The sequence below is a fragment of the Semicossyphus pulcher genome, unplaced genomic scaffold, assembly GCF_022749685.1.
Source record: "Semicossyphus pulcher isolate SPU_LCO1_2020_fin unplaced genomic scaffold, fSemPul1.0.p SCAF_3, whole genome shotgun sequence".
Lineage (NCBI taxonomy): Eukaryota > Metazoa > Chordata > Actinopteri > Labriformes > Labridae > Semicossyphus > Semicossyphus pulcher.
In genome coordinates, this window is record NW_027211704.1 from 25400828 (window position 1) to 25412895 (window position 12068).

Sequence of the window (12068 nt, forward strand, 5' to 3'; positions counted from 1 at the left end):
TATGTCATGAGTCTTTACTCATAGGTGGTTGTTACAATATGTGGGACAGCTTGAATTAAAAATGATCAATTAATTTTGTACTCCATGAACTATTAGGAATGTAAGATTTATCAGTATCTTGTGCATGACTCCTTGGTCTGAAAACAAGCACCCTGTCTGTGACTGTTATCATTATTACACTTGAGTCACAGAGCTAAGGATCTGTTTTTCTGTAATTAGACCCGATGAGATGTTCCGTCTCCACTGTAAATACAAACCCAGAATTATCTATCGTAAGTCAACGCTCCCAGCGTTATAATGCGCTCTAATTTCTTTCTAATAGCCCATGAAGGCAGCACAGCTAACAAGAATGAAGCGTAGTATCGAAGATGATGAAGATGGGTTGAGATAAATCACTCCCTTTCGTCTTAACTTCCAAGCTCTATGTTGATTGCACAAGTGCTTTTGTTTCTTCATTTTATTTTTTGCCTCTGACTAAACATTTACACGAAATGGGAAATATCTGGCTACTGTTTAACTGACATTAAAAAAAATAGAATTTAATTGTGTCTTTCTGATGGTTGAAATTACCAAACCATAGCCACAAGGACTTAGGTTTTGTTCCCGCTGATGTGTAGCATTATAAGTATAGCTGAAGTAAATATATTGTTGCAATGTATATGTCTGGGGGATAATTGGCATGCAGTTCCCATACATTTCCCAATTTTTTGTTATTGAGAAGTCTGTGTTGTATATTGCGGTCTGTAGTGTTTGTTGTCCTCTCTGTAGGCGGGGTCAGAGCTTACAACCACGAGCCAGACGGATTTGCATCTTTGGTGTCAAGCCTTCCTTGGTTCTACAACCGTGTCCGTCAGTGCTAGCTAGATGCATGTTAGCTAACTAGCTGCGTAGCTCTTCCTCGTACAGCGAAGAGGTGCCTGTTGTGACTGGAGTGCCAAGCATCTGGGGAGTATTAACGTAAAGGTGTGTGTGTTTTGTTGGCCAATCTAACCGCTAACATTTGAAAACCGATTGTGATACACAGCTCTGAACTGTGGAGGAGGAGCGCTGTAGCTAAATGTGGCTAACATTCATACTGATACAGCTAATAGTGGCTAACGTTACTCCCGTTTTCAGTTTCACTGTTTAGTTTCCTGATAACCTAACTTAATTGGTATTGACTTTGCACTGCTGGTATGTCGCTGCACTAAATACTATATGAACAACTTATCGGCACCAATATCAGGGAATCGGCAACATCAGCAGCTAAGGTTAGCTAGTGTTGCTAACGTTGTGTTTGCTGCCTAACATTTGCTACTTCCCAGATCTAGCCAATTAACTATGGATAAGCGGCAGACATGACTATATGAAAGCCAGCCAATTAGCGTTTTCATCATAAGGACATACCGTCTCTTCAGTTAGTTTGCGTTGTAATTAATTGGAAATTATGTGAATACCATACTTAAATGTCGGCTTGTCAAGGCTCTGCCATTAAGGACCGTTTTAACAGCTGCTTGAGCAAACATTACAGTAACACCAGTATCGAGCTGCACAGGACACACAACGTTTGTGATGTCTGTTGACAAACAACATTCTCTTTTTTTTCCAGGCCCTGTCATGAGAAACTGAAACTTCATAGGCCAAGGTTAAGTGGCTACATCCATGCACAAAGTGAAAATGCAAAACTCTAAATGAGATGCCAGATCGACTGAGAGGATAGTGTATTGGTTTTCAGGAAAACACTTTGGACAGTCTGTAGCCTAAAACGGTGCATCAATGAATGAGGAACCGCTTGAGAACCCTGTCCCTGACAGAGAGCCTGTGGAGGAAGATGTGGGACAAAGCAAAGAGAAAAAGAGTGAAGAAGAAAACACCTCTGATGCAGCACCAGCCCAGGAGCCCTTGGCTTCCACAGAGGAACCTGTTACAAAGGAAGAGCCTACCTCAGATCCAGTAGCAGAAATCTCAGGAGAGGCAAAGGAGGAGGCTAAGGCCGCTGGTGGCGAGCCTCCTGTTGACTGGTTTGAGCCGCTTGAGGAGGATGATGATGCCAATAGTGATGGCAGGAATGATCCAGAGGAAGAGAGCCTGGCAGGAGAAAGTGAAAGAAGTGAGGGCATGGCTGGCGGCGAGAGGGCCCTCAAAAAAATGTATCAGTAGGTTGAATGATGTTTTTTTTTTTTTTTTAACTCCAAATGCAATATGATGTCACATTAGATATTTTCATCAGTCAACATGTTAGTTGTAGTTGACTTTGTCTTACTGTAGTCTAAAATTAGATTAGATTTGGATTTTCATGGGCAAGCTCAAGAGCTGCATCACTGACTGACTATCTGAATTAAACAAAGTGTATTTCAGTAGAGGGGATACAGTCTAGCTGCTTGGTAGGAAGGACGTAGAGTGTAATCATATGATTCTAAAGATTCCCCTTTATTTAGACACAGAGGAATTTCATCTTAAATTCCAGCACTCTTGAATGCCATGTAATTTGTTCGAAGTGCATTTGAAGGAATGACCTCAACCTCAAGCTGACTCTGTCTCAGTTAATTGATAAGAAAATAAATATACAATGCAGCACAGATTGGCTTGTTGATCTTTTATTAGATGGTTTCATGTGCATTCAGTTTTTTCACCTGGTGTAAAGATTTCTAACATCAATTGTTCACTTCTTTTTTTCATTCAGGCTGCATGTTCCCCGTCGTAAGCGATCACATCCTGATGAAGGATGGGTTGAATGGCCAATACTCGGAGAGGGCTGGAAACGCAAAGAAGTGGTTCGGCGCTCAGGTAGCAGCATTGGACAGAAGGATGTATATTATTTAAGGTTAGTAAAGTCTAGTAAAAGAAGTTTAGAAAATCCCACTGCACAGTTTTTTTTTTTAATTCAGGTGGCAGAACATATTTTATCAAATAGTAAACAATGGCAATTGCAAATTTGTGTTCAAGGGCCTGGCAGTATGACAAACTATCATAATAACTGTTCATATTTGCTAATAGTGGTGTACAATGATAATACATATCTATTTTGGAGCTGAAACTTGAAGTATTATTTGGTTTAAGCCTTTTAAAAGCTGAGAATTATCATCATCCGAGTTTGAAATTTTCAGACGCAATTAATTTTACATCGTCACATTGGGCTCTGATTAATTGTAATGTTCTCTTTTATTTACTGTTTCCGTTTTGCTGTATTATATCATGGACTAAACCATTAATCAAAAGAAAAAATCTGCAGATAAATAAGTAATACAAGTCATTGTTGGTTTCAGCCATTATTCGTTTATTAAATGGTGTTATTTTCCACTGCCATCAGGAATCCTGTGACTTGATGACAAGAGGATGTTGTAGGTTTTTGATAGTTATTGTTTTTTCTTCACAGTCCTCAGGGAGATCGAGTCAGAAGCCGAGTAGAACTGACTTCAGTGATGGAGGGTCAGCTTGACCTGTCTACCTTTGAATACAGGACGGGAAAGTTCTATGATGGTGAAGTACCCCCCGTAAGAGTCCGACAAAGAGTGAAGGTAGTGGCCTTTTTAATTAATTAAAACTTTAAACATCTACGATGTGTGTGCCTAAAGGGTAGTTTCATATCTTTCATATACATTAGAGAAAGGTCAGGGAACGTTCCTCCTCGGAGTCCAGCTGGATGGACAGAGGGGAGGGGGCTGATACTCCAGATTCCCACCACAGGCTCACCCCTAATCTGGGGCCTAAAAACCTCCAAACCACACACAACCAGACAAGTGTCTCCTCGCAGAGTAGGACGGCAACTTCAAACCAAGTCTCTTACATGGAGCATCCACCAGCTGAAGAAAAAATTAAACTCCCTCCCCCCTCAGCATTATCCAAACCGCTCCGGCTCCCATCCATTAATGGAGAAGTTGGGACAGAGGAAAGCACACTGTGAGTCCATTACTTTAGTTTGTATTCCGATCATAAAACCTTATTATTAAATCTGCTGTTGTTAGCAACAAGGCTCTCGAGTATTGTCATTTAATCAAAAGGGTTTGTTTGTGGTGGTTTGTTGCTAAATACAGAAGGACTGAGCGTTTACATCCTCTCCCTGCAGGGTCTGCGCCAGATGTGGTATTTCCTTCACAGGCACGTGGTACGACAAACAAAGGAAGAGGCCATGCTGTCCCACCTGTTGGGGTATGTCAGTTTATGAGTGTGCAGTGTCATCATTCTGAGTCAAAAACAGAGTAAAATGTGGAACAAATTGACGACTTTCTTACAGTTTGACTTATCCTACAATGTTTGTCTTTTAAATTCAAGCAGCGTCAAAGTCAAAAGAGCATCCGATGATTCGTTTCAGAAAGGTAAAGTATTATCTGACAACAATCTGTGTGTATGAACAGCTACTTTTAACTTAACCACTTTAACAAGCTTATCAAATGTTCCTTTTGGGAACTTTTCATTTAGGCAGTATTTAAACCATGGGTATGTACTTCCCTAATTATGTGAATTTTTTTATTCCATTGAGTATGTTAAAATATGTAAAAAATAATAATGCATGACTATTAGTAAATAAACAAGCCTGCTTTTGTTTTTCTCCTAACCTGAAGTGGATTCCTTGTGGACAGTGTGTGGGATGCCACAACACAGCCAATTGTGGGCAGTGTGCCAACTGCAAGCATGGACTACAGAGCCCAGAGACACGAAAACGCTTATGCCGAAAACGCAAATGTATATGTCCGATTCGCAAGGTAAGCTGTCAAATTCACAGCAGTTGTTGTATATTTTCATGTATTTTGTTTTGTTATATTAGTTTTACATTCATACCTTGATTTCCTCTATGTTCCTTCAGAGCCCTGGAAGTGGAAGTGGAAGCTTCCTACCACAGAGGTCTTATAATGATGTTCCTGATACATTTGATGACAGCATGAGTTTCCAGGTAACGTTTACATATCTGGCTGAAGGGTCAAAGATCTCATTGTGTTGTCCTCACAAGCTGTCTGTGGATTTATAGATCTCGATACATGTACTCAAGGTCTAAAATGCCTATTACAATGTAACAATAATCGTAATTTCTCTGCTTTTACACACAATGACTCACTAAATCCATACATATGTTCTCAAAACAAATATTTTATTTTACAGAGTGAAGTTACAGACTCACAGGTAACTTTCTGTAATAGAAGTTCAAATTCTATCTTATATCTTCATAGTACTCATTATTTATTGCCATAACTTTTCTCACTGAATGTTTTAATCTCACAGCACTTGAGTCTCAAAAGCAGCGACACAGAGAACTTCTCAGTCAACGTGGACGTCGATGATGATGATGACATGTCAACTGATGATGATGATGATGTGAGTTTTTTTTCTTTTTTTAAAGACAGAGTCCAGTTGTGATGGAGTATCAAGCAAAACCTATTTGTACTCATAATTTGCTCCTTTTACGCCTGGATAGTTGCTCATGAAAGTTGGCTTATTTCTCCTTCATAAAGACGCAGAGCAAACATTCTTTAAAAAACTCTCAAACTACGTCCATAGACCATGTCTTTGGTTTAAAAGATGCATGATAAGTTTTAGGAAGTGGTACAACCAATACGGCAGTTCCATTCAAATGTACCTTACAATTTAACATGATCTCCGGTAAAGAGGCGAAGGAAAATGCAACTTAACATGCATTTGGATCCCCAACTGTGATTATTAGAGCACAAGTCAAACCTCAGATCATAAAAGTATAATTTGCTGCGTTTCCATCTTCAGACTTGAGGCTCTTGAGATGAGCAAGGCCTGCGCAGAAGTGCTATCCTGTGGTCGCTGCACAATCATACTTGTTATTGTTGTTCATGTGTACATGATAGTGAAATTTATGATCAAGTCACCTCAAATCTAACATCACAAGATTCAGTCGACTGCAGTATTTAGAGCCTAACATTGCAGCTGCTCTTGACTGACCTCAAACCTAGGGCATGATGGGAAACACCTGGCTGTTGCCTGATCAAAGAGCTGAGTGGCTCTTAGTTTTTACAACAAATACCAGGTTTTAAATATATACATTACAATTTATATATTATTATTATATATGTATTACAATTACGCTGTTCATGTTTCTCAATTTCTCCACTTGTGTGGTACTTGTCAAAGGAGATTTAAAAAGTGATTGTTCCTACGTATTGTGAAGTGTTATTAACTGTTAATGGAAGAAACTCAATTTATCATCATTCCCTCTATGTGACGTAAAAAAGCCATCACCTAGAAGAATCTTTAGATGGTGATTTTTAATGACAGTGCTGGCACTGGCAAAGTGGTTTGTAGCATGCAGTATGTTTGACAGAGAAAAAAAAGCAAGGGGGAAATGTAGGATAGTATGCAGGCATGTATAGGACAAGATCAGGAGAGATTAGATGTACCACTTTGTCTACAGGGGCTGCCAAAGTCAACACAAAAGAAAAGTTTCTCTTTAGTTGCTTTAAATTAATTTAACACTTGTTCTTCCTTTCCTCTATATTATATACTTTATATGCTGTATTATATCTTTGATTTACAAGGATTAGAATTTTCATTCTTGATGCGTTTGAGTTTAATTGTGCTCTAAGTAAGTCAGCAAAATGAGTCTCCCTTTTCTCTCATAGTTAATAAAAAATTATGTTATTAAATAATAATAATAATATTTGTGCGGAGTTCTCATGTAATTCTTGTCTTTAGTGGCATAAGAAGCGGAAGCGGCGATCTTGTGGAGAATGTAAAGCCTGTCTCTGCAGGAAAGACTGCGGCACGTGTGATTTCTGCGTAGATAAACCCAAGTTTGGAGGCAGCAACAAGAAGAGGCAGAAATGTCGACTCCGTCAGTGTCAGAGGCAGGCAATGGTGAGTCACAACACCAATTTGTTATTAATTTGTACTTTCTTGCATTTAAGGTGTAATAGTGTTTGTTTTCAATGTTTCACTGCAGAGACACTTGCTGCCCTTCCAGATGGGTCAGGGTGAACTTGTGGCTGATGGAGCAATATTGCCGGGCAGACCCAGACCTCACTACACGTACAGTCGAAAGTCAAGTTTCAAGAAAAACAAAGGACCACAACTTGGCTTTGACTTATCTGATGACGATGATGACAGTAACTTTCAATCAGTGAGTTCCTAGTGCCTTTGATGGCCAAATCATTTTGCTTACAGCGGTTTAGAAGACAGTTGTGTTTTACTGCACATAAAACCTCAACAAAACTCACCCATTTTCCCTCTTACTTTGATTCTGTTTCACTGCTGTAGATGAGTTGGAGCTCTGAGCCTGCCAGTGGTAGCAAACCCTCCTACGACCTGAATGTGAGAAACAACAATTCATCTTTGCAGGTTTGAAAAAAGATTGTCATTGACATGAATATGACACCTTATGCTTATAAGATATATACCAAAACGTCAACTTAATTTTGTTCTCTTAGCAATTAAATCATGCAGATTTTGGACAGCGGAATGGACTGTCTGACAGAGTCGCTCACATCAGCAGCAACAACTCTGGACTTGTAAGTAATTTATTTCTTTTCTTTTCGTTGAAGTTATAATGCACATTTTTGTCTGTCATGGTAAAAAATCTTTTTCTGGTGAAAAGCATCTTTTTTTTTTTTTTCACAAGTCCATGGTAATGTGATCTGTACCTCTAAATTTTCCACTCAGGGATTAATAATCTCATGTTAGAGACTAGAGGGCTCCTTCTCCCCCTCTCCTTTGCCCTCTTATGTCCTTGTGACCAACAATTTTGGAGCATTTTTGCCTTTTTTAAACACAGATTGACATTGTTAATACAGAGATGAAACACAAAGACAGAGAGAAGGGTATTACATGCAACAAAGACAAACTGAGGATGTTGCAATTATATGGTATGGTGCCTTAACCACTTGGCTGGTGGCCACGCCTAAAAGTTAATGAGATCTCCTTATAAAGGATTCGTATCGCTGCCAAGCTGTTTGCTCTCTCTCCATTTTCAGCCCTCTCTTCTTGGCTGTCCTTCATTTTGTTCACATGGTCACTTTTTTTACCTCTTGATCAGATGAAAATATCTTATACGGCATGTTCTTCATTAAAGCTGGAGTTTCCAGTCTGTCTTTTTTGAGCCTTGTCTGTTTAAACTAGGAGGCAGAAATTCTTATTTGACCCATGAACAATCCCCTTTTCCTTAAAATCCATTATAAGGGAAAAACAAACCCTATTTCTGTATCAGCCTGTTAAGATTTTTCATGGAGCTACATGACAAATCTAAACCGAACAATAATACCCTGGACTACCCTGAGGTGTAAATGTTTTGTGCATAAAACTTCTGTTTATACATTGTATTTTTGGAAACTTACGGGGTCTCCACTTTTAATTGTGTCTTTTATTACTTTAATTTTATGTCCAAATCAACTTGAAGGGTGCATTCTGCAGTATTTTCCAGTCTGTTTGCACAAAACAATAGTGGTATGCTGTTGTAGAAGGGTTGTCCTATAGGTGGGGCAGGTAAGCAACCTATGACCTTGCTGAAATTAACCACATCAGCACTTTTTGAGGTGTTGATCTAACCTCAGTTGTTTTGAATGCTGTAGTTTCTGGTGCTGTTGTATTGAGAGTTGTTCTTAACTGAGACGTGACATCAATATTTTCCAACCCTTTAATTGATAAACCCCTTTTGTATAATGCAATAAAACATGGCATCACTACACACTGCAGCCTTTTGAACACCTCTCCAAAATAGGCTTAAAAACCCACACCTGATTATATCCAGTCTATAGTCATTGTAAAATGTAGTTACTGGGTAGATATTGATGATATGGTACATTTTTTAATACGCATCATATATCCCTTTGTAACAATTACACACTCAAGCAAGTTCATTTGAGACATTTGTGCCATTCTTAGATTTTAGTTTAGTTAGTTAAGTTTTTTTTTTTCCTGTCAGTTGTTGTAAGTAATAGTTTGTGACTTCACCCTTATCAATCCAGTTCCAGCTAAGCAGATGGGACACAGAGAAACTCCCCGAGGGCAGTGATGGTCAAAAGCATTTTGAAGACGATGATGATGAAGAAGAGGAGTTGCCCATGGTGAGTTTACTGTTAAGACATATTAGTTGTCTAAATAGCCAAAGATAATGGAAACTTGTTTGTGTATTTATTTTCACCCTGTTGCTTTCTTCAGATCACACAGATCTTCAGTTTGGCTGATAACACAGCAGGGAGCGGTGCGGACGTAGAAAACCAGCTGATGAAGCTACTCCACTCTCTGCGCACCTCTGTACTGCCCATCCTATGGTATGCCATTATGGTGGAAGGCCCGCAGCTGCAGCTCATCCAGTGCTCTAAACAGTCGAGCATGGCCGACACCATCGTGCTGATTGACCCAGGCTTCTGCTATCAGGTCACCGTCCAAAAGCAGCCGCTGCTCCCCACCCACCCGCTCTATGACAACCACCCAGCACAGTTATCTTCCGTGACTGAAGTGGTCAATCTGCTTTTGAGGCTGGAGCAGTACGTTGTGTGCCACGGACTGCCCATCCCTGACTCATTGTCTAATAAGGACCCCATCATACTGGAGCGGGCATCAACATGTGATTTCTTAGTAAGGAAGAACGTTAGCATCTGTGCTAACTGCAGAGCGCTGCAAGGACTTTAACGTCACAAGAGACAGAAGAAAATCTGTGACCACAGTGTAGACCACGGGCTCTCTGGTGCAACTTTGTGCCATTTCCTTCTTTTGGTGATAATACATATGACGTTTCACAGATTTACCTCTGGATTGTAATAGTATGATATGACTATTTGAAGAATCACCAAAGGCATTCCAGGTGCTGTGACATTATATTTCTTTTCAAATGTCCTCTGTTATGTTGGTGTGGGTCTTTTCTTAATGACTGTTATGTTGGATTATGGGCAGTGTGATGGGTAGAGCTGAAATCCATCGGCCCAATGTGTGCTAATTGTGCTTTTGGTTAATTCACACTATTACTTGAGGAATCTATAACCCTCAATCCTCAGGGTTATAACACTTTTCTGTGGTCATTTTACCCCAGATTTTTTCTCTCAGCCCAAAATTAACTTGAATAAATAAAATCAATTGCTCTTATCTTTTCAGCAGCAACATTTCATACCATGCCCACAGTTTTATCATGCTAATGTGTACCATATTTAATGGAGTAAACCAGCAGTTTTCAGGACAGAAAGAACGTTGTTTTCTCTTTCCACCTCTTCTATTTTATAGTAAATTATATTTTATGATCAGTAAATCAGGTGCAACTGCAGTTTCAGTGTATTCTTAACTGTTTTTTTGTTATACTGCCACAGCTTATTTAACAACTATTTCATGGCATTTGAATTGTCATGGCATTCTGTGGCACACTGGACCAAACTTCATGTTATATCCTCTAAGTTATTATACCAGTATGTGGAGTAAAAGGAATTGAGAATAGAGACTGGTTTCTTAAGACCGATTACAGTGAATTTAATCATGTGAATGATTAAATGGTTACACCATTGGTTTTTAAGGTCCCACAATGTGTTAATTATAGCAAGTCAAGCATATCTATACCCAAATTACTTGATAACACCGAAGGAGGATACCAGAATGCTGATGGAGTCTAAAGGTCGGTATTGATTACCCACATGGCTCCTTTGCTTTGTTGGGAGACAATTTTCAGACAACAACTGTTGCTTGAACAGTTGCAGCTCTGACAGAAGGGGCAAAGAGAACACCACTAATAACGAAACCTCAAGACATCTGAGGTCGCGATGGCCAGAAGACGTGTCACACTGAAACTAGAATGACAGTTTTGGTGGTTAGATGGGCTTAAAAATAGCAATGTTATTTTCCTGAAAGTCCAGAAATCTGTTCATTCTAATCTTCAGTGCAGGACTTTAATTCCCCAAATAACCAAATAGAATAAATACCACTACATTGATTGGTTTGATTGACCGTTATATCATTATTTAGTCTTGGCCAAATTAACGTGTTCTAAAGCTTAATTTATTCCACACTGGCCCATAGTTTTATAAAGGTAATGGACATTTGTAACAAAGAATGCTTTGAAAATCATTCTCCTCGACTCACTAAGATCATAAGGCAGGTGCTTTTAAGCCGAAGCAGACATAAACTGGTTTTAATTTTCAGATTCTACATTTAAGATATGGTGAAATTCAACATGGAGATCGAAGTATGCCTGTAGTTAGTACACAACAACATTATATGCTCTAATGAAAAAGGTGCTGTAGCCAAAACACATCTTCCAAATGATGAAAATTTCCATTTATCGTTAAGTGAGACTTATGTTAAACCTCGAGAAACCACATCATTCCCTTTCTGTTCTTGACTAATTTGATGATTGGTGTTTAACATTGTATTTAGAACCTTTCAATTTTGTTTCAATTGTATAATTGTTCAATTTATCACCTGTCCTCCTCACTGAATGACTAACAATTGGAAAGTTCATGCATTCTTAACATACAGTATATCAGACTTATTTTTGCTATCTTGGTTTCCTCAAGTAATTGTGCTGATAATGAAATGTTTTGGATCAGTTAATTATGCTTAATAATATTCTTAGTTATTTAGACTTTGAATAAAAATATATTTAAAGAAGTGAAAATAAAGTTTTCCACATTTCCTGTCTTTGTCTTTCAGAAGGAAGTGTGCAAATAAATGTTTCTTGCTGACTTTTATAATAATAATTGTATAATATTATACAAATACATCTGATAGATTTACTTCATTTAAAACACACCCTGGGTGTGAACTGACTAAATAACAGCAAAAGCCCAATGTTCTACGTTCAGTATCAGAATTACTTTATTAATCCCCGGGGCGGGGGATTCGGGCATTACAGTTGCTCTCACACAGAGAAGCATAGAGAAATATGTGGCATAAAATAGAAGTAAGAAAAAAATGTCAAATATGTGCATTCTATATCCAATAAAATAATAGATAATATTTACCATAAAATAAGAGATAAAGATAAAATGCTGAAAAGTGGATCTATGGTGATTTAGATATGAATGCCAGAATTAAATATAATTGCAAGAATAAAGTTAAATGCAAAAATAAAGTTAAACTACTTCATATTCATACCTACATATTTATTCCCAGTGTGTTGGGGAGTATGAGGTGATGAACTCCATTTTACTCAG

The 12068-nt window shown here is 38.5% G+C and overlaps 1 protein-coding gene across 3 annotated transcripts; it reads left to right on the forward strand.

The window, feature by feature from the left end:
- The first annotated feature begins 844 nt into the window (after positions 1–844).
- Positions 845–11503, forward strand: mbd1b (methyl-CpG binding domain protein 1b). 3 transcript variants are annotated; one of them, XM_069677456.1, is made up of 17 exons: positions 845–963; positions 1589–2135; positions 2663–2803; positions 3356–3497; positions 3584–3879; positions 4046–4128; positions 4252–4295; positions 4542–4682; positions 4784–4870; positions 5077–5097; positions 5197–5289; positions 6634–6795; positions 6881–7057; positions 7195–7275; positions 7365–7445; positions 8898–8996; positions 9091–11503. In XM_069677456.1, the coding sequence occupies exons 2-17, from the start codon at positions 1756–1758 to the stop codon at positions 9562–9564; spliced, it is 2502 nt and encodes an 833-aa protein (XP_069533557.1). In that variant the 5' UTR covers positions 845–963; positions 1589–1755; the 3' UTR covers positions 9565–11503. The 3 variants fall into 3 exon arrangements, with proteins under 3 accessions (XP_069533557.1, XP_069533559.1, XP_069533558.1); XM_069677458.1 differs by having other exon boundaries at positions 4560–4682; XM_069677457.1 differs by having other exon boundaries at positions 4255–4295.
- The last annotated feature ends 565 nt before the right edge of the window (positions 11504–12068 follow it).

Bases quoted from the DNA above. Each gene is read 5' to 3' on its own strand.
- mbd1b (XM_069677456.1), top strand. From the start codon at position 1,756: ATGAATGAGGAACCGCTTGAGAACCCTGTCCCTGACAGAGAGCCTGTG. The intron at 2,136-2,662 runs GTAGGTTGAATG...TTTTTCATTCAG, and splicing joins GCCCTCAAAAAAATGTATCA to GCTGCATGTTCCCCGTCGTA. The intron at 8,997-9,090 runs GTGAGTTTACTG...TGCTTTCTTCAG, and splicing joins AAGAAGAGGAGTTGCCCATG to ATCACACAGATCTTCAGTTT.